General features: G+C 41.7%; 1 protein-coding gene across 4 annotated transcripts in view; it reads left to right on the top strand.

Annotated features, from left to right (window-relative positions):
- LOC126470006 (protein artemis-like) overlaps positions 1 to 23410 on the top strand; it is a 208042-nt gene that overhangs the window by 86338 nt on the left and 98294 nt on the right. For all 4 annotated transcript variants that reach the window (XR_007586108.1, XR_007586109.1, XM_050097477.1 and 1 more), the window contains one exon: positions 15099 to 15206. Coding sequence is in view for 2 of the 4 variants with exons in the window: in XM_050097477.1 (XP_049953434.1) it covers positions 15099 to 15206 (108 nt within the window). In the remaining 2 variants the exon portion in view is untranslated. The remainder of the gene's footprint in view (positions 1 to 15098; positions 15207 to 23410) is intronic.

Below are 23410 nucleotides of genomic sequence, written 5' to 3'. Positions count from 1 at the left end.
CTTTATTTCCAGGCTTCAGAATTGCAGTGAACTTCTGGAAACCCAACAGGAATTGCACAACCACATGTACACAATAACTATTCACAGCATAATTCATAACCAACTTGCAGCACCGATTTTTCAGGCAATGACATCGTATGCATGGTATGCATCAAAATTAACTCCCGAAAAAGACATATTTTTTTTATGTAAACCAAGTTTGTTGTCCGTCGACTCTTTGCAAGGAACAGTGTAGCTGTCAAAAGATTGCAATCATTATATGTTCTTGGAGCCGTGAGTATATTTATTTAGAATGTTTATATGACGAGTACCACCCATCTAGTTGTTCGAAGAAAAATGAGGACACGTCACAGTGCCTGGAAGAGCCATTGTAAAGTGACCTGGAGTACTATTTTAGTTGTTTACTATCCCAAGAGATTTGAGAAATTTATTTGCCTACCTTATTATTATCATTCCTTATTGATGTAATTACCTTATTAACCCTCCTATCCCCATCAATTGCGATATGGAAAAATACAAACGAAAAGAACAACATCTGCTAGGTTTCTTCGAGATTCGAACCCTGGTTTTCCGATTCCCAGCCAGTTACCTTGGCCATTGCCCTATGGGGGCTGTCAGCAAAAAAAGCGTTTACCATGTGGGTACAGAAGCGGCAGTCGTAAAAGTTTCTTACCTCTATTTCTGGAAAAGTATGCGTTTTCGCACCCTATATCTCATGATGAAAAATGCTCTATTTACAATTATTTATCGATCCCGCCAATTTTGAGTCGATTGCTCGTCATAACCTTTAGGGGTGATTTTCTCAAAAACACGGGGTTGTTGACTCAAAATATCTTAGATTCCTTCGTTTTAGGGTGTACACAAGCGACCTGCCAAATTTGAGCCGAATTGGTTGGCCGTGTCTGAGGCCTTCCCCTTGTTAGTCGATTTTAGATTTTACTATTACAACTTCATCTGTAATTTTCCACATATCCACTTGAACACATTTTAATTTATCATCAATTGCTTTTTCAAGGTTACCCATAATTTTTTCAACTTCCTCTTTCACAGTGGAACCTATTTCAGTTCGCATTGTACCCATATCAGTCTGAATTGTGTCTGCGACTGTTGGAATTATACTGATATTATTTGCCATTTTATTCATATTATTTCCCAATCCCTGGATCATTTGCATTAGCTGAGACATCATATTTCCCCCACATTCATTCCCCTTGCCTGAATTCCTACTATTTACACTTTTGAATTCTGATTTCAGACTAATTGGCTCACTTCTGTTTTCAGAATTACACATACTAGGTGACTATTTTATATCCACGAGATTTATAAGTGGAGCTTCAACTAGCACTATCTAAGACACTGCCGTCGTATTGCTGCTGATCTGCGTCCGCCACTGGAGAAGTTGCTTGATGTGGTTGTAGCTGCTGCTGGTTACCACGTGTTCCAACCATCTCTGATACCACTGTCCGTTAAATGCGCTAATCTCTACTGTTCCCTGCACTCAACCTATTTAGACTCTCAGCCTCCACGCAAATTACCTTTAATGTGATAGATTAGGACCTCTATCGATAGCATGTGTTAGTTGTGAAAATTACTGTGTAATTTCACTATTTCCAGAAACCTACTTGTGGAAAAAAAATCTCTCACTGTATTTTGTGAGAGGTTCACTCTACAGAAATCTACTGGTTTTGCAAAGATTTTTACACTTCGCATAGTAGGCTGAATAACAGAGAGCAAAGGAGTACCTTTTTGCAGGACACAAATCCCGGACGAGCCCCCAATTGCGGGCATTCAATTAGAAAATTAGGTGGCGTGATGGCCCTCAAATACGTAACCTCTGAATCAGAGTTGAAATATTAAAAGTTTTGGCTGGTTTCGTTGTCTAGGGGTTGGGATACATAGTTGCCGCATTACAAGCAAATACTGCTGAGTCTACAGTATACAATATGAATATACACATGAATTGAATGGTCGAACGTTCCTATCACTCAGCAATTGCAAATTTTGAATGTTATATAGAAATTTATAAATGAAAGATTCCAATTAAGTAAATTCTGCAGGTATTATTTTAATGACTTAAAATGATGAGTACGATAGCAGTAGTAGTTTTGAAAATACCATATATTTCTGCAAAACACTTATTGGTGTCAATGGTCCAGCAATTAAATAAAATAGATGTTGAATAACAGGGAAACAATAGAGCCATAGAGCCATACATCACGTAATTAGTTATGAACAACAACATAGCTCACAAAGTATTCGCTTTTAAATGCATACTACGTCTTCACTGCAGAAGCCACGGAAATCTCACAGGTGCACAAGTTGGCACTACGAAATATTTTTATCTCCCGCTACCACGCGCAAACTCCTCCACTCTCCTAGTCTTTCCCGTGACTGTACGTCCATCGCGCCATACTGTCCAGGACTCTCCTGTCTTCTCTCATCCTCCAGAACTCCCCCCACTTCCATACAGTGTCTCCACGTGTCCTTCTTGCAACAATCCCTGTGATTGGCTAGAGTGCTCCCGCCCTGTCTCCAAGCCAACGCACGCTCACAAACATAATGAAACACATTCAAAATACTGGATTTACATTTAAATAACTTGAAATTAAATAAATACTCCTATGGATGGACCATAAACACACTCTAACACACATTATTAAATACAAAAACAAATTAAATACACATATATCAATGGAATAGAACAGAAGTAAGCCAGTAGCCTGATGTCACTGTGCTTTCTAAAACACAGTAAATAATTAATCAATTTCTTCGTGAATAGTATATATCGGATACAAACAAAGACATAGAAGAATAAATACATTATAAGCATGCTGCTACCGTTTTTTGGTGTAACTGTGGAGTACTTATGGCTTGATGCACTTAATAGTAATCAGCCACTTTGACCTCCAATAACTCACGTAATATTCAAGTTGCGTGCCTGTAATTTATACCAATTTAGGTTTATACTAATAGCTTTCTACAGACATGTCAAGCAACAAAATCAGATGAACTATTTAGATTTTGAAAATTCATTGCTGGGTGTTACTTGTATAATTTATCGTCAGATACTAAACTTTAAACTAATAAAGATATTGAAAATCTGATTACACCATCAGAATAGTTGTACAAATAATGGCAATGTACATGTTTCTTTTTGAGGTATCATGATTCATCTGGCTACTGTTAATTTCTATATGAACTGTGAAATGTCTGCCATTAAGGTTTCACAAAGTCCGCCATCTTTGGCACTCCCGGCATGTCTCCTTCATCGACACAGCGTCACCATGGAATTCCCAGCCATGCGGTCCCCTGGACCACACACTGGGGCCACTCCTCTTGTCCAGCACCATGTGGTCGGCCTGCTGAGCGGCCCACACAGCCACACCAACTCCGAACTTAGAATGTTTTCAGGGCATCACAACTCACCCATTTCCTCTCTTGTGGAAATATACAGTTGCACAAATGAAACACTGACCTTCACCAACATTCAGTGTTTGCTTATCACTTTAATTTCCATTATACTGTGGTGACACCTGGTGAATCTCAGGTATACAGTGCACAGACAGATTCTCCACAGAAAACATGGAAAACAATCACACACCTTCTCCATAGGAATCCTGAGAATCAACAGCTAAAGAGGAATTCTAATTCTAAATGCATTTGAATGCTTGCCAGGCTCATTAGTGTGTTATGTTGCATTGAAGCAGTTTAGGTAGGGTCTGTTTCCTTAACTGCATGGCCTTGCCATGTGGCTGCTGCCAGTCACTCAACGAATAAATGACATGTGTTACTGACTGAGTGAACTGCTAGCCGAGTACTTCCGTGTGCACGTGCATAGCGAGTGATGTAGACAAGTGCTACTCAGGTGGATTCATCGCGCAGATGCAGTGCTCTAGTCTTTCACTACTCACTACTACTCCTCTGTTTTATGGCGTGTGATAGTGTGCTTGTACGGGTCAATGTGAGTGAGTGAGCCAGACAAAGTTTTGAGCCCCTTTAACCCTATTAATTTCCTTTAATATTTGTAAGGATGCTGATAACCTCGCCGTTAAGTGCCTGTACACCCCAAAAACAACAGTAGGTCCTTCCTTGCCTAGATGAATGGAAATGTGATTTGGCACATGATGAGAATTTTAATGATTCTCTGCATAACCTTTTTGCTAATAAACGCATGAATTCTTGTCAACACTTGTTTGTTGATAGGCCTACAGCTTCCTTTGGATTGAGGCACAACAATCTCCGTCTTGTGAATGTTTTTCAACTGTTACCTTCCCATTCACTGTCATATTAATTGCAGTTTGTTTGTTCAAAAGGCAATGGTCACTGTTGTGACACACAACATAAATAAAAGTACAGTACAACAGTCAAAATGTGTATTCACGGCGTAAATGTAGTTCAGAATTTCACCGGCATAGCAAACCGTTCCAAAAAGCAAAACTGATGGAGTAATGCAGAATAACAACATGAGTAGCTTGGGATGCAGAGAATTGTAGGTAGATGATGTACTGTGAGTGAAGTAGTGCTTGAGCAGCCCGTGATGTAAGTATAGACATTCATAGTTCGGTCCAGTAATGGTGGCACTTGGTGGATGCTGGTGAAGGCATTTTGCTTGGCAGATTCACACCAGGTGCAGCAGTGCTGCTCCTTGGTGGCTGGACTGGGTTGGCAAGACCCTGTGATGTCATGCTGAGAACCCTCGTGGGCCAAGGGGGATTGTGAGGGCAGAGAGCAGATTGGTTGTAAATGCAACTGGCAGAGGAGGTGGTGGCATTGACAGTTTGCAATGCTCACTGAAAGATGTGGTAGCCCAGTAGGTTATCACAGTCCTTCCCCCTTATGTGGGTGATGAGCAGCTCTGCATGGTGCAGCCTTGCACCTTGCAGGACCCTGAGAGGTATACCAAACGAGAGCAAAGTCTGTGGAAGTCCCAGAAGGGCATTGCAGACTTAACTGACTCCCAGTTGGCCTGCAAAGGGGCTATGGCCAGAAGGAGACTATGTGGCAGTGGCTCCTCGGCCGCGGCGGTTTACAGGAGGCACTGGAGGGCATACCATGTCCACATCCAGCTTGAATGAGTGGTAATAGCCTCTGCTAGAGGTGTTGCTTGGGAAGGTACAGCAGTTCTCCCTGCTGTGATGCCACTGGTGGCTGGTCATTTGTGGGTGGCCTAGAAAAATGAGTGTGACGAGTGTACAGCTGGAAACAGTGTGTGGGGTTGCGGGGATGGAGGAAAGAAAGGCTCCAGAACTGGAGTGCAGAAAAGGGACAGTAGTGTAGAGGAATCTTGCACGACATCACTGTGAGGAGAATGTGGAAGTGTGATCTGGAACTGGGATGGCTGGTCACCTCACCAGAGGTGGAGTTGGGTTTGGTGTCGGGTCACTGTCCCAGCACCTGTATCCACATGGTGACCCCTTGGTTGCTGGATTGCTGCTAGGATCAATTTGTCCTGGCACCTGAAACCCTGCACCCACACTTGGGTGCCCAGCTTTGAAGGGTGAAAATGGTGGGACAGGTGGCACTATAGGAATTGGCAGCAAGTGGTGCAGGAGCATGTGTGGCTGGTGTCTGTGGACCAGCTCCACCAGACTCTTCTCCCTCACAGGTGTAACCCATTACGAACTCAGAAAAAGGGTTAAAGCATTGTCTTTAGGTGATTTCGGTGACAGAATTTTTCGTCTGTGTTTTGAAGGTTTGGAACAGTCTCTTGACATCACTGTTAGATTGGGGGTGTAAAGGTGGTGACTTGATGTGTTGAAGACCATTCTGCTGCCAGAAATTTTCAAAAAGCTGTGCACAGAATTGTGGCCACTTATCTGACAGAATTGTGCAGAAAAGACTTTCTATGATGAAAATTTTGTGAGGACTTAAATAGTAGCTTTCATGCTGGTGGAATGATTGTTAATAACATAGGGGAACCTAGAGTAAGTGTCAATGACTGATAACCAGATGACATCCAAAAAAGTGCCAGCAAAATAGAAATGAATGCTCTCCCAAGGCTGTGAGGGAGGGCACCAGCCAGGGAGAGAATGACATGAGATGCTGTTTGGTGTGTTGCACATTTATGACAATTTCTTTTGAGGTACTCTGCCTGTCAAGACCAGGCCAGTTGACATAACACCTGACAAGCAGCAGATGGCACAGCATATCTGGCTGAAAGTTATCTGGAAAGTCCACTCATGGAAAATTTTGATCTGTTGTTAGCAAAATGATGCGATCTACTAGAATGAGGCTATGACGGAGTTGAAAATCATGCTGTAGTGGGCTAGATTTCTGGTTGGAGAGCCGGTCCAGCTATCCCTGCAGGACGTATTGACACATGCTGCAATGTTGTGTCTGTAACCATGGCACCTGTGATACACAATTTGGTGATAGGAAAGTGATCCACAGCATGCTGGGTCTTATCATGTAAATGGAAACAAAGGACCTCGTCTTGATCAAACGTCAGATTGAGTTCCATCAGGAAGCACGACAGGGTGTAGGCGGAAATGTATCTCATAGTTATACCTGCTGAGGAAAAGAACCAAACACTTGAGACAATGGGCTGTTTGATGGGTTAGCTTAGGTGGCACGATAGAGAGCAGTATGAGGCTTTTGGTCAGTGATGAAGTGGTTCTTTGTGCTGTAGAGAAAAATCATGGAATTTTGTTAGTGCAAAAATGATCATGAATGCTTCCTGTTCAATCTGGAAATGTGTGTTATGGGCTGTGTTGGGCGATTTTGAAGCATAAGCAATCGGTTCTTAAGAGCCGGTGGCATTTTGGTGTGCTAATATAGTGTCCGATCCCCATTCAGATGTGCTGGCTGCCACAACCAGCTGTATCTGTCACTTTGTGAATCCATGTCATGAATGGTTTTCTGCGGAAATACCAGACTTTGGATATGTTTTTTGATTTGGAGAAAGCCTACGACTCCTGTTGGAGGACTGGTATCCTTCTTATTCTATACAAGTGGGCACTTACTGAGGCCGCCTGCCCCATTTCCTTCAGGAATTTTTAAAAGACAGTAGTTTTCAAGTATGTGTGGGTTCGGCCTTGTCAGACACTTTTATCCAGGAGAACAGGGCATCTCAAGGCTCCGTTCTGAACATTATTCTCTTTGCTGTAGCCATGAACCTAATCATCTCCCAACAGGCATTTCCGCCTCCCTTTTCATTGATGGCTTTGCCACCTATTCCAGTCCTCCACGGACATGTTTCCTTGAGCTGCAGCTTCAGCAATGTCTTTATCATCTTTACTTGTGAAGCATCAACAATGACTTTTGCTTTCCCACTGACAAAGCCGTCTGCATGAATTTTTTTCCACCATCTTTACATCTTGGGCCTGTTACTCTTCCATTTGCTGAAACTATGAAATTCCTGTGGCTCATGTTTGGTAGGGAAATTTCTTGGTCCTTCCATGTGCCTTACCTGGCAGCACCCTGTACCCAGTCCCTCAATGTCCTACTACGTATCCTAAAGGGGCATTGTGCAAGGTGTGACAGCAGCCTGCAGCTGCAACATGATACCCCGCAGTGACAGAGGCCACCTGCTTGCACGTGCAGTTCCCTCTCATTTTGTTGCCTCTCAAACAAAATTTTTCCCCAATAAACTCGGTGTCAGAGCTGACCAGTTTCATTCCGTGATTTACCAATTGGCAATATTTAGCCCTAATTTGTCTGTGGATGTATCGCAAACAAGACGTTGAGAAAACTGCACTGTCTGAATTTGTGCAAGTGTCGCCAATCAGTAGTTATTGTGACGTGAAACTGACCAGTTTAACCACCAATTTTATCGGGGAAAATTAAGTTAGAGAGGTAACCATATCAGATGGAATTTTTTTCACACTTTGTATAATTGTATTTGTGATTGTTACGGTGTAATTAGGCAGCATTAAAAATTTCATAGCAGTAGAACTAGCTGTTTCAGAGAGAGAAAACATTTCAGTCGGAAAAAAGTATTTTTTCAGCTCTTTACAAAACGGAAGTCTCCAAAAGTATTAGAGCCAGAGCAGTGAAATTTTAACCATAAACTTGTAATTCAGATCTGTAATAACACCACATAAAACATTGATGGAAATATTGTTACATAAGGAATACATGTAGATTAAACTAAATGCAGATGTGTCCCTGGACTTCGAGCAACCACTGTATTGATACATTTGATTAACTAAAACGGGAAATATTTTGTTGCAGATCTGTCTCTGATATTTGACTCTTTTAGTCAGAAGAAAAGACCAATAATATTGTTTCAAACACTGTGACTGATTCCAGAGACAGTACAGAAGTTGTCCATATCACTTAACCTGGAAGTCTTCCTTTTTTTAAAAAAGTCTGACTGAAAGGGAGAAAGCATCCACAGAATTGAAAATAAAATGCTTAGATGCACCTATGAAGTGAGATGTAAATTTATTTCTGCTGAACATGGGTGTGACTATAAGAACACCCCAACCCCCAGTATTTTAGTCCAGTCAAAAAAGTGTGTGAAATTTGGAGTTAAGTGATGGATATGAAACTAAAAAATTAGAATTTTAAGAATATATCAGAACAGACTGATATTATTTGAGACTAGTGCTCTTAAGAGGTTGAAGTAGTTCCTTTTACTATAAAATTAAAGTCTTGTTTAATTTTTTACCTTATTTTGTAAGTTTCATAAAAGCAGTTGGCCATTTTAGTGAATACTGCATAAAGTTCTCTCTCTCTCTCTCTCTCTCTCTCTCTCTCTCTCTCTCTCTCTCTCTCTCTCTCTCTCTCTCTCTCTCTCTCTCTTGTTATAAACTAAACCTGTTGATGTTGGGAGAGTAAATAAGGACTTTTATCACAGTGATTCATACCATGTAGAAGGTATTACCTAAACAATATCCAAGAATGCTAGTAAATAGGTATTTTCTGAATGTTTCCCTGTCTTCACCTCAAAGCAGAAATATGACAGCATGTAACAGGAAGGGGTTCAATTACCATCTGAAAACATTTGCTCTTAATAAGAAATGAGGATTTAGTTAATGTTACATGATTTGTAAAAATATTAATGAGTTATTAAAACATTGATATTTCTGATAAAGAGTAAAGATAATAACTTTAACAATTGTAGCCAAATTGTTGTATATGAGAGAAGAAAAATAACATCACTGCGAGTTTTTCAGTTGCACTGATGCTCGAACAGGTTACACATTTTTTTCTGTAAGTTGCAAAATATGCGCAAACTAACATAAAATAAACTCTGAATTTGGTGTCGTCATTTAAAAGGTGCCTCTTAATCAGTGTGTTACAACAACCTTCACTGTCTTGTGCCACAAAAATACTATTAATCCTAGTTTTCTTCCTCCTATTGAAGGACCACATTAATATTACCATGTCATCCTCTTCTTCTTGTAGTAAAAATATCTGTGTAGTTCAAAGTTAGATCCAGTTTGGCCACACTTCTCTCCATGCCGTTGCCGACTGCTGGATGGCACCATGACTGCATGTTGGCTGCGCCTTGGGAAACAGTGGTGACTGCACACAAAATTTGGTCATATTGCCGTCTACCTGAGCGAGCAGAGGAGGCTCTTTCACTGGGGGAGAGGGGGGGGGGGCGGCAGGCAGAGGAGAGATGTCTGTTACTGCTGCAAGCCACTGTCGCATCTTGGACAGTGCACGTTAAGTGGTACTTCCCGGGGAGCAGATCTGACCACCCTCCTCCATTTGTACTGACCCCTTGTATATTCGAAACTAGACTATGGGTGTTTTGTTTATTCCTCTGCACATCTGTTCATCTCACACCATTATAACACAATCCACATCATGGAATACATTTGGTCACTAGCACCTTCTACACTAGCCCGGTTGTGAGTCTGTATGAAGAAGCTGCCGAACAGCCACTGTCATACTGGCGTGGTGTTCTCCTCAGCAGATACGCATGCCGTTTGTCTGCCATGCCTGGCCATCTGCTCTATGCCCCCTTTTTATGATAACTCCCTTGACTGCCAGTATGGAGTATGTCCTCCTCCTGTTACCTCCAAGAGTTTGCTTTCAGCCACTCCTCTGGCAGCTTAACTTCACGCTAGCTCTCACATTCCCGATGGGTGTGAACCTTTCACTGCCTTGGCATCATGTGGTGGCCTGTGTTCATCTTGGTCTTCATTCCCTAAGGCCTCTACTCTAGATTGGATCTATCACTGAAGTTTCTCTGTCTTCACATGCTACTTGGCGATCGGACCTTCGTGTACACTGATGGCTCTAACACTGACCATAGTGTTGAATGTGTCTTCGCCATTGGCATCAACCTCTTTTGGTGTCGGCTTCCAAAACACTGTTCAGCTTTTACAGAAGAGCTCTTTGCTCTCTATCAGGCCAGCCAGTACATTCAGTGACACAGGCTTTTTAATTGTGTCATAGGCTCTGATTCTCTCGGTGCTCTTCAGAACCTCTCTGTGCTGTGCACAGTCCATTCCTTTGTGCAATGGGTCCAAGAAAGCTTCTGCTTGCTCACTGTTGAGGGAGGCAATGTTATGTTCATTAGCGTTCCTGCTCACATCGCTCTGATGGGAAATGTGGCTGCTGACACTGCTACCAAGGCTGCAGTCCTGCCTTGGCTGCTAGCTGTTCCATTCCTTTGGATGATCTCTGCATTGCCATCCGTCAGCAGATGGTGTCTCTTTGGTACCACCTCTTCATGGGAACAAGCTCTTCAGAATGAAACCTCTCCCAGCAGCTTGGTCGACCTGCTTTCAGCCCTCTCATCACGAGGAGATCTTTTTCACTAGGTTGCATTTAGCCATAACCATTTGTTGAGTAGTAATCCCTCACCATTTTTTGCTCATTGTCATCAACCTTTGACAGTTCACCATTTCCTGACCAAATGGCATTTTTTTAACCGCTTACGTTCCAGTGTGTATTTTCCGTCTGAGTTGTCAGCCATTTCAGTGAATGACGCTTGGGTTGTCAAGTGTGTGTTACTTTTTATGCTTAGTAGCAATATGGTGAAGGCATGTAATCTGTGGTTCAGGATGAAAGATTGTAATTCCCTCAAGGTGAAGGGGCATGGGATGATATGATTGCTTCCACATCGCTGCATGAGTAATAGCCTCTCAAATCAGAACCTCCATATACAATCCCCTAGTTTTGAGTGTAATGAAATGGCACTTTCTACTAAGCCTATGTAATTCAGCCATCCAGGCACAGCATGACTGTCCGCCCCCGGTAGCTGAGTGGTCAGCGCGAGAGGCTGTTAATCCTAAGGGTCCGGGTTCGATTCCCGGCTGGGTCAGAGATTTTCTCCACTCAGCGACTGGGTGCTGTGTTGTCCTAATCATCATCATTTCATCCTCATCGACGCGCAAGTCGCCGAAGTGGCGTCTTGCACCAGACAAACGGTCTACCCGACGGGAGGCCCTAGCCACACGACATTATTATTATTATTATTATTATTATTATTATTATTACAGCATGACTGGTTGGGCTGTTTTTCATATTTATAAAATTCCAATCAGTGCAATGTAACATGACAATTCCGGTTCAAATAAGCATTTCAGAGAGTACTTCCTTGACGCAGCAAAATGCTGTCAGAGTTGCTTCCTATATGCATCCCAATCCTCGGGTGTTTTGTTGTATGGTTGGAACAGGAGTGAATGCATTGCCATCTGATTTGATAGTAATTTGGGCAAAGGAGCCTCCTGGCACTTCTTTTCTTCCAGCTGCTACTACTGAAAAATGACCTCTATGGACAAGCCTCGCAGCGGCTGACGCTATGCTGGGTCTATGTTTACACAACATAGCACTAGGTTTGACCACTATCACCACCATTTATGTTGCGATATGCAGCATAAATAAAAGTACAGCAGTACAGTCAACAGGTATATTTCACAGCACACGGTACCGTGCAAAATTTCACAAGTGTAATGAAAAGTTTCATAAAGCAAATCCGACAGAGTAATCTAGAATAACAGCATGAATAGCTTGTATGCAGAGACAGTAGGTAGACTGTAACACTGCAAGCAAAGGAGTGCTTGAGCAGCTCATGACCTCAGCATAAATAGATGGTCAGAGTTTGGCATGGCAATGGTGGGTGCTGGCGCAGGCATCATGCCTGGTAGATTTGCGCCAGGTGGAGTGCTGCTGCTCTCTGATGGCTGAGCCCTGCAACAAGCATCATGGCTGGATCAGCAAGCCTTTGTGGAGCACTGCACTGATTCCCTTGGCTGTTGCTGCAGAGGAGTGGCACGAGGCACCCCGTGGTTGGGGAGGCTGTTAGAAGACTGGTTTTGACTGCGACTGGCTAAGGAGGCAGGGGCATTGAGTGTTGAGTTTCTGCTGAAGGGTGTGGTAGCCCAGTGGGTTACCAGTCACATATTGCATTTTTAAACTAAATTCTCTGGTTCCTGTCATGATTAATTGTTCCCTTGATTGTGTATGTTTTGACAGTTGTGATACTGGAATTTGTGGCAGCAGGTGAGTGCCCAGAACAAACTTTATGGTGAGAGAAAGCCATTAACCCCTGTATAGTAAGCTGACTAGTGTGCATACTTTCTCTATGAGAAGAATATTGTAACTACTCATGTGGATGCCATACAACTTCTCTGGGAAATGTGTATAGAATCTTTGGAGGACTGCTGTCTTCCTACATGCATGTAATCATTTACCCTATTCTTTTCAGCTTTTCAAGATGATAATCTGGCTCCAGGAAGTTAACATTCCACCTCTGTTCTCACACTCCATTGTCATTTTAACAACAACCCCACAAACATTTATTTTATCAATACTTGACATCTTTCCGTGAACATTTTGATTGCCTAGGCTTTCTTCATATTATGTATGCATAAACACAGGAACAGGGTTTTGGGGAGGGGAGCGGGGCGAAGAGTGTATCTGCGGAGAGGCCAGACAAATGTTTGGTTCCTGAAGAGGGCAACAGTCTTTTCAGTCGTTACAGGAGCAACAGTCTGGATGATTGGCTGATGTGGCCTTGTAATATAGCCAACATGGCCTTTTTGTACTGGTACTTTGAATGGCTGAAAGCAAGGAGAAACTACATCTGTTACTTTTCCTGAGGAGATGCAGCTCTGTTTTATTGTTCAATGATGGCGTCCTCTTGAGTAAAATAGTCCAGGGGTAAAATAGTCCCTCATTCCCAAGGAGGATGTCGTCATTAGGAAAAACAAAACTGACATTCTACAGATTGGAGCGTGGAATATTAGATCCTTCAATCAGATAGGTAGATTACAAAATTTGAAAAGGGAAATGGATAGGTCAAAATTAGATGTAGTGGGGATTAGTGAAGTTTGGTGTCAGGATGAACAGGACTTCTGATCAAGTGAGTAATGGTTATTAAAAAAAAATCAAATAGGGGTAATGCATGCCAAAGGCTAGTAATGAATAAGCAAATAGCAATGTGTGTAAGCTGCTATGAGCAGCATAGTGAATGCATTGCAGTAGCAAAGATAAAAACAAAGCTAACACTCATCACCGTAGTTGAAATTTATATGCCACCTAGCTCCCCAGATGGTGAAGAAATGGAAAGAATGTATGATGAGACAAAACAAATTATTCATATAGTTAAGGGAGAGGAAAACTTAATTGTGGTGAGTGACTGGAATTTGATGATATGAGAGAGAAAGAGAAAGAGGAAGAGAAGAAAAAAGATTAAGACAATGAGGGCTGGGAGAAAGGAATAAAAGAGAAAGCTGCTGAGTAGAATTTTACACAGAGCATAAATTAAACATTACTAATGCTTCCAGAATGAGATTTTCACACTGCAGCAGAGTGTGCACTGGTATGAAACTTCCTGGCAGATTAAAACTGTGTGCCAGACTGAGACTCGAACTCGGGACCTTTGCCTTTATCGTGCAAGTGCTCTACCATCTGAGCTACCCAAGCATGACTCACGACCTGTCCTCACAGCTTCAATTCTGCCAATACCTCGTCTCCTATGTTCCAAGGACTGCTGAGGGAATTAGGTTAGGAAATGTGACATAAAAAGTAGATGAGTTTTGCTGTTTGGGCAATAAAATAATTTATGATGGACGAACTAGAGAGGATATAAAATGCAGAATGGAATGACAAGAAAAGTATTTCTGGGAAAAGAGATTTTTTTTTTTACATCAAATATAAATTTCAATGTTAGTCTTATCTGAAGGCATTTGTGTGTAGTGTAGTGTAGTGTAGTGTAGTGTTGTATGCAAGTGAAATGCGAACAATAACAGTTCAGACAAGAACAGAATAGAAGCTTTTGAAATGTGGTGTTACAGAAGATTGCCAAAGATTAGATGGGTAGATCGTGTATCTAGTAGGGAGGATGGAGATAGTGAATAGAATTGGGGAGAGCCGGAGATGAGTAGTAGTTATTTGGAGATGAAGAGGCTTGCACTGCACATGATGAAGAGTGTGGAGAACTGTATCAAGACACCCTTCAGACTGAAGACAACAACAATAGCAATGACAAATGGAAAAAAATCTGTAAGTTTTATGGGATTAGTAAAACATTTGACTGAAAATTACTTTCGGCCACAGAATGTCTTATCACAGAAAATGTGCCTTTTTCACTATGAATTATTTTTCACAATTTTTGATATCATTCTTAATGAATGCATTTTCACCCTGCAGTGGAGTGTGCATTGATTTGAAACTTCTCAGCAGAAGAAAACTATGTGCTGGAGCAGGGCTCAAACCTAGAACCTTTCAGTTTCTGGAAACCATCTGTCTACACAGTATCTATGCCATGTCTACACAGTATCCTTTCTTCCAGGAGTTAGTCCCGCAAGGCATGCAAAAGAACTTCTGTGAAGTTTGGAAGGTAGGAGATGAGGTACTGGTGGATGTAAAGCCATGAGGTAAGATCATCTTAGTCAGTAGAGCAATTGCCCGCAAAAGGCAAAGCTATCAGGTTTGAGCCCCAGTTTGGCACAGTCCCAATCTGCCAGGAAGTTTCACCTTTCTTCGTGTTACCTGGCTGCATCTTCTCAAGACATGTATCTAAAGTTTGTCTGGATTTCACTATTGTTTGTTTATCATACTATTGCTTTTACTTGCATGGATTACTTGTTCACAGGTACTCATATGTCTAACTTGCTTTAAATTAATCACCTCCAATATTTCCTATAGAATTACTACATTTTCATATTTATTAATTCTTTCCGTGTATGCAGAATGAAGTTCAAAATTTGTCTCTACCTTCTTGGCCTGGAGATGACTATCACACCAGAATTATAAAACCATCTGCTATGTGGTTTGAATCCTCAGGAAAGGATGGAAAGGTATGTGTGAATTGTGTTTTATGTAAAATTAGAGTTCTATCAGTTTCTTTTGCCAATTGGTAGTTAATTTGTATACAATTTTTTGGAATAAGACAATGTTCCCTATAATGTCTTGCAAGCATTTTTATTGATATATGCCTTTTTCCTACAAAAAAAAAGGACCAAGGACTAATGTTCTGCTCTTTTCCTTCTCTGGTGCGACCATGTTTGTTTTGTAAAGTTGAGAAGAGAACAGTGTACATAAACACTCAATTATTTACAGCAAATTTGTGTCCAGGTAACAAGTTAATTCCTGATGTCCTGAGATTATTTTGATTATTTAAAATAGGTTGTATGCTTCAAGTAAAGTGACAAGTAAATCAAATCAGAATAGTCAAATCTGTGTGTTGGATGACCAGACTTTGCTCTTTGTCATCTTAATAAGTACTGTGGCTTTAGCAGTCCAGTCTTCCAGGAAGAAAATTATGGGGCCTATGGAAAGTTTCAGGTTCACTTGTCGAAAACAAATTTTATGCAGGTGTTGATAAACTTGACTTTGAGTGTCCTGAACCTAACAATTAAAGCTGTGATTGATTCAAAAGTCACAGTCACAGTTGGAGTGGTTATAGTGTCTCTACAGGTGAAACCTCACTGAAGCCCCCATTGAAAATCTCCAAGTCAACCCAGAGCAATACCCCCACCACAGTGATGTCATCCTTCCAGTTTGATCAAAACATGAAAAGAGTCAGCTAATATTTTCTCCAGTGAGCTTATACAGGGTGTATCGTAATTAATGGCGTTAACACGTACTGTTGAAAGTGCACGATACTAGAAGCAAACAAGTCTCAGTAAACACAGGGGCGGGAGTGGATGGGTGTGTCATCAGTTACATCTTGTGGTCACATTTGGTGTTTCTGCAGGCTAAAGTAACCAGTGCCCACTACACTGCACAGGCTGTTGCCTACACCTACACCTACATCTACATACATACTTCACAAGCCACTATATAGTGCGTGGTGGGGGGTATGTTGTACCGCTACTAGTTGCCTTTCCTGTTCCACTTACAAATAGAGTGAGGGAAAAATTACTTTTTATATGCCTACATATGAGTGCTAATTTCTCTTATCCTTGTGGCCCTTGCACGAAATGTACACTGGCAGCAGTATAGTAGTTTGCCAGTCAGCTTCAAATGCTGATTCTCTAAATTTGCTCAATAGTATTCTGCAAGAAGATCGTCTTCCCTCCAGGGATTCCCATTTGAGTTCACAAAGTATCTCCATAATACTCGCATGTTGATTGAAAAAATCTAGCAGTCTGCCTCTGAATTGCTTCATTTATTCCAATCTAGTGGGGATCCCAAACACTCGAGCAGTACTCAGGATTTGGTTGCATTAACATTCTATATGCCCTAAAGGCTCACACGAATAACTACACTTCTGAGTTAGAAGCAGGGTAAAACAGGGCGGTAGTCAGATCCTATATACCATTACAAATGCAGAAAGCCTTGAATTCCTGTGACACAAATTGCCAACCATTATTGGATATGAGGGTCCAGGGGGAACTGTGCAGTGGTGCTGTCTGGTTCTGTCCACAGGCCATGCATGCTCTTTTCCAAGGTGTTGAATATTGCACTCAATCATTGTCTAATAGATATGCCATGTGCTAGTGCCTTCATATGAGACATACCACTGTGTGACACATGTGGAAGCTGGAGATGTAAGGATGCAACTCCAGAGAGATGACAACTTGACAGCTTGGTCCTCTGTGGTGAGCAGGATGAACCTGTGGACAACACTTGAGTTAATCACAGAGCATAAAAACTTTTACCACCCTGAATCCAGTCCCAAAAGGTGCGCACTTGAGCCATCTCATCTGGACTGCCAAGACAATTTTCCAGAAAAGCGGGTTGGCAGCTGCAACATCCCACAACAGAAAATCCAGCAGTGTTTACTGCAAGGTGGTATTGAATGCAAAAACGAGATACTCCTGTTGACTCAACTCTGGACCGGAGCCTTTTCGCAAATACGAGATTGCATGCTGGGTGGTGGGCAGGCAACAAATAACATAGCAATAATTACCAAGAAAGAGACTTACCTTTGAGAAAATGAATATGTTCTGATTTACATTGTTTTTAATTTACCCAAAACATACTATAATTACTGAAAATTACGATGAATACAGAGGAAAGGTGCCCTTTATGGGAGAGTTCGCTAATGTGAGACAGCTAGAGTCTGACTAAAGTATGTACTGAGCTCTGTTTCGAAATATCGGAATTTATTTCTCACAGCACCTGAGTCTTAGAGTAGGTGAGCCATCACATTTGTGTGACAGATGAAGCAAGAGATAACCATCTCCATCTGTTTATCACCCTATTCCACGCATAAAATGCAACCTCTTGTGTGGCATTCATGGGACTGTTTAAAATGCATTATGTCCAAGATATAGAAACCCACTGGGCAAATAACCCAGATTGAGTGTTAATGTCATTTTAGATTACATGGAGCAGCCTACCTGAGAGCAGCAACAACTATGTAGGGGGTCAAATCCTCAGAGTGATTAAGTTGGCTAAGGGTATGAGTCTTACAGTAATGAAATTAGTTAAAATTTGAAGGAATATTGGAAGCTAGAAGTCATATGTGTGTTACATTCTGTTGCAAAGCTCAGTAGTGTGGTACCGTGATGCACGTGCATCAGCAGAGTGCCTAGTTAAGAAACACGAAGGAGAGCACTGCATCACTGACCAGTGGAGGACATGACAGGAAGCAGCTCGTGGTACACCAGGGTGTCAACATCGAAGGCAGTAATCAGGTCAGTTACGCCAACCGAGTAACGTCAGAATATTCCACTAACCTACTGGGGAGGGAGAACCACAAAGATCAGCAGCAGAAAGCCATATTTAAGGATCAGCAGCCAGCTCGTCATCTTCAACTGTTGTGAGGTGTTGGAGTGATGCAGAGCCTGTGTCACTCCCGGCCGCCATCAGTTCAGGGTCATCGCTCTCATTGCAGTCACCATAATAGTCACTGTCATAATGCAGGTTATTGCCTAGGGGATGCCAGAATGACACCATCTCTGTAGTCATCACTGTCACTATAGTTTGAACAGTCAGCAGGCAGCCGCCTGTAATGGGAGTTACCATCTGGGGTGCATTGTGGTAATGCTCCGTTGCCCTGGTCCACTGATGCCAGACAGCCACTGAGAAAGGAGACAGGGCACTGACCTTACCCCCCCCCCCCTCCCAACACGGATTCCAGTTACGCCAGTGCAGCTACAGTCTCAGCAGCGGGTGCACATGTAATTCATCGCCACCAAGAATATTACGAGCAGAAACAGACCTCGCCCAAATGTCCAACAATCAATTTATTGCAGCTGATCAATAAATGTTGTTATAGTGTCATCTGCAGCCATCTGTGGACACACCCCCATCATCCTCTTTCTCACGCCCAGCGGAGAACCCACACTCAAATTTTGTGATGGGCAATGGAGTCCTGTGCCTTTTTGCAGTGGAAAATGATATAAACAACCTCTTGAAAACAGGACTCCTCACATGTAATAGGCATACAGTTAGAGAGTGAGTCCAAATAGTATCCTGCCAGCTCCCAAGATTAGCAAGCTACATGAAGAGCCACCAGTTTCAGTAAAATCAGGAGGTTCTGAATCTGCTAAATAGCTAAGAGCATCCTCTTGCAGGGAACGTTTGAAACAATCAAAACGGAAGAAAGCTGTAGCAGAAATAAAGGATACAGAAGTGAAATTTTTTGTTCTTAAAGAAAAAGAAGGGAAATAAAAAAAACCAAAGGAAACAATCTTATTCATTTGGAGTCTGATAAAAATTTAATTAAGGACAGTGCTTCAGATAGGCAATCTGAAGACAATGAATGCATATTCTGCAGTGGTCGATTCTCTGAAGACTAGCAGAGAGTATGGGCACACTGCATGGAATGCTGTTCCTGGGCTCCCAAATAATGTTGATTTGAGAAAAAGGACTTTTGTATGCCCTGACTGCACTTCTTTTGCACAACAAATGCAGAAAATATAGGAGAGGTGCTAAGGAAGAGCATATTATTATGTGACTGTCTTATATTAGGACATTATTTCTATTCTGATTCAAATTGATCTGTTTGTGCCTTTTTTCAAATTTATATCTATTAAGTGTTAAATAGCATGAATTCAGTAAATAAAATTTAAAGTACTATGATTTCACATAGATTTCCAATTAACAAAAACGGTTTTATTGAATGTTGTAATATAAAGTAAATTAATGAGAGGCAAGGGAAATGTAACTTCAGGGAGATCCACCCAACATTGCTATCAGTTGCCTGCCTCATCTGTTGATACACATCATCGACCATGAGATTCTCCCATGCATCAAACACTATATCCCTCAGTTGCTCAGCAGTGTGTGGGATTGGTGACAGCTATTGTAAGTTCATGTGACTTTTCATTTTGGCCCACAAATTTTCAGTAGGATTAAAGTTCAGTGCTAAAAAAGGCCAGTCAATCTGGTCGAAATCAGCTTGTTGTGAAAGCTATTGCTGAATGATTTCAATCTTGTGAAGTGGTGTGTGGTCCTCCTGGAACTTGATAGTGTATCCTCACACTCTGCATCCATGGCAAGATAACCATAGATTCGATGAAGAACCAGTGTCACATCTGATTACATCCACCCCAGCTTCAGACTGTGGTGCGGCCAATGTGTGAATATTCTGCCATGTATTGTTGATCATAATGTGCTCCCTGTTTCCTGCAGACCATCACTGGATCCCATGTACTGAGTTAAATATTGACTCACCTGAAAAGATGGTGTGGTGCCGGTCATGGTCCACGTTGAATTCAGTGAAGGCAAGCCCATAAAATTTGTGATTATCAGAGAGGGCCCCTTTATTAACAGCCCCTTCCTGTCTTCTTTTTTTTTTTTGGGGGGGGGGGTGGAGGGGGGAGGGGGTGTCGTCAGTGTTTTGACTGGTTTGATGCAGCCGGCCATGATTTTTTTTTTTTTTCTCCGGTGCCACCTCTTCATCTCAGAGTAACAATTACAACTTGTGCCCTCAATTATTTGGTGGATGTATTCCAATCTCAGTCTTCCTTCACAGTTTTTACCCTCTACAGCTTGCTCTAGTACCATGGAAGTTATACCCCAACGTCTTAACAGATGTCCTACCATCCTGTCCCTTCTTTTTGTCAGTGTTTTCCATGTATTCCTTTCCTCGGTGATTCTGTGGGTAACCACCTTATTCCTTACCTTATCAGCCCACATAATTTTCAACTTTTTTCTGTAGCACCACATCTCAAACAGTTCTCTTCTGATTTTATTTTCCCACTGTCACTACAATACAGTGCTGTGCTCCAGACGTACATTCTCAGAAATTTCTTCCTCAAATTAAGGTCTATGTTTGATACTGTTCGACTTCTCTTGGCCAGGTATGCCCTGTTTGCTAGTGCTAGTCTGCTTTTGATGCCCTCCTTGCTCCATCTGTCATGCGATATTTTGCTGCCCAGATAGCAGATTTCCTTAACTTCATCTACTATGTGATCACTAATCCTGATAAGTTTCTCGCTGTTCTGCTACTTATCATTACTTTAGTCTTTCTTCGATTTACTCATAATCCATATTCTGTCCTCATTAGACTCTTAATTCCATTCAGCAGATCCTGCAAGTCTTGTTCACTTTCACTGAGGATATCAATGTAATTAACAAATCTTATCATTAATATCCTTTCACCTTTAGTTTTAATTACACTCTTGAACCTTTCTTTTATTTCTGTCATTGCTTCTTCGATGTAAAGATTGAACAGGAGGTGTGTAAGACTACATCCCTGTTGTACACCCTTTTTAATCCAAGCACTTTGCTCTTGATCTTTCACTCTTATTGTTCCCTCTTAGTTAGTTCTTGTACATATTGTATATTGCCAGTCTTTCTCTATTGCTTACTCCTAATTTTCTCAGAGTTTCAAACGTATTACACCATTTGACATAGTCAAACACTTTTTGCATGTCGACTAATCCTATGAATGTGTCCTGATTTTTCTATAGTCTTGCTTCCATTATCAACAGCAATGTTAAAATGGCCTCTATGGTGCCTTTACTTTTCTTACAGCCAAATTGATAGTCATCTAACAGATCCGCACTTTTCTTTTCCATTCTCCTGTATATTATTGGTGTCAGCAACTTGGATGCATGAGCTGTTAAGCTGATTGTGCGATAATTGTCACACTTGTCAGCTCTCGCAATCTTCAGAATTGTGTGGATTATATTTTTCCAAAAGTGTGATGGTATGTCACCAGACTCGTATTCTACACACCAGTGTGAATAGTTGTTTTGTTGCTGCTCCCACCAATGTTTTTTTTAAATTCTGATAGAATGTAATCTGTCCTTTCTGCCTTATTTGATCTTAAATCTTCCAAAGCTCTTTTAAATTCTGATTTTAATATTGAATCTCCTCTTTTCTATATCGACTCCTGTTCTGGCTTCTAGCATGTCACCAGACAGGTCTTCCCCCTCATAGACCTTCAGTATAATCTTCCCACCTATCAACTCTCTCCCCTGCATTTAACAGTAGAATTCCCATTGCACTCTTATTATTACCACCTTTGCTTTTAATTTCATCAAAGGTTATTTTGACTACTCTATATGCTAGGTCAGTCCCTCGAACAATCATTTCTTTCTCTATTTCTTCACATTTTTCATGCAGCCAGTGTGCCTTAGTTTCCCTGCCCTTCCTATTTATTTCATTCCTAAATGACTTGTATTTATGTATTCTTAAAGTTCCCTGTACATTTCTGTACTTCTTTCTTCTGTATTTCTTCTGTTACCCATATTTTTTGCTGTTACGTTCTTTGCTTCCTATGATTTTCTTTTCAACTTCTGTGATTGCCCTTTTTAGAGATGTCCATGCTGTCATTTCAGTCTCCCACTGGTGGTGCCAAATATGAACTCTACAGTTGTGGTTGCAGCGTAAGTGGGTGCTCCTCCACACCCCCTGCCCTCACGAAACTCCCAAAGGTGTGCAGCATTATTTGCACATGAAAATTTACCTGGAAAGCCCATCATAATATTGTGAAATTTTTCAGACCATCACAAGTGAAACAAAAGAGGCTAAAATTAAAATGCATGTGGTGTTGAGCCTTCTTCAATTGGCAGCAGTATGAGGAAAAGAGTAGGCAAAGGGAGAAAAGCAAGGGGGAAACATAATTCAAAAAGTCATAGGATAAATCTTCTACTTAAGATGGACATGGTTTGAATTGAAGACATTTGTGTTTGTGTCTGAAGAAGATCCACCTCAAAGATACTGATGTACCTGTACTGAGAGTGCTACAATCTTCAAACAAAACCTTAGTGCAGGTCGATCTAAATGTTTCCTTCCTCACCATCTCCACTTAATACTGAATCACAAACAGTTGCCTTGGAAAGACATGGCCAGTTTCCTTCCCCATCCTTCGCCCATCTGAGCTTTTTCTCTGCTTCTAATAATCTTGTCATTAAAACTTCCTGGCAGATTAAAACTGTGTGCCCGACCGAGACTCGAACTCGGGACCTTTGCCTTTCGCAGGCAAGTGCTCTACCATCTGAGCTACCGAAGCACGACTCACGCCCAGTACTCACAGCTTTACTTCTGCCAGTATTTCGTCTCCTACCTTCCAAACTTTACAGAAGCTCTCCACTGCAGAGTAAAAATCTCATTCTGGAATCTTGTCATTGATAGGGAGTTAAACCCTAATCTTTCTTTTTGTTCAAGTGCTTAATTTTGTGGTTCACATCTCTGGATTTGGTTTTCGTATTGATAACAATATAAATTGAAATCCCCTCCTGGGGGCCCACAGTCCTTTCGTGGGTACGTATGTGGCGCGCATGGGGCCCCGAGCTATTGCAGTCTCCTTTCCTTTCCAGGCTGCATTACCATCCCTGTTCCTCTCCCTCCTTATCCTTGCTTCTTTGTCCCTGCCCCTCTTTTCCCTCTTAGTGGACTTCTTTGTCGGTCTGGCTATCCTCCTGGCTTTGTTTTGGTCTGTGCTATTGTTTAGTTTGCTGTTTCCATCTCCTTTTCGGTGTTTTTGGTCCCCTTGGTGTTTGACCTCCATTCCCAAAATTTTCCATTCAGTGTGAGCCATTTGCGGATGAGTTCCCTACCTAGCTTCCATGGTGCAGGTTCCTCTCCCCCTCCCCCCCTTTCCCTTTGCACCCTGGCCCCCCTCCTGCTGGTCACCAGCACGGTAGCCAGTCCGTGT

Source organism: Schistocerca serialis, chromosome 3 (assembly GCF_023864345.2).
Source record: "Schistocerca serialis cubense isolate TAMUIC-IGC-003099 chromosome 3, iqSchSeri2.2, whole genome shotgun sequence".
Classification (NCBI taxonomy): Eukaryota; Metazoa; Arthropoda; class Insecta; order Orthoptera; family Acrididae; genus Schistocerca; species Schistocerca serialis.
Note: the sequence above shows the minus strand (reverse complement) of the source record. Positions and strands in the feature narration are given on the sequence as shown.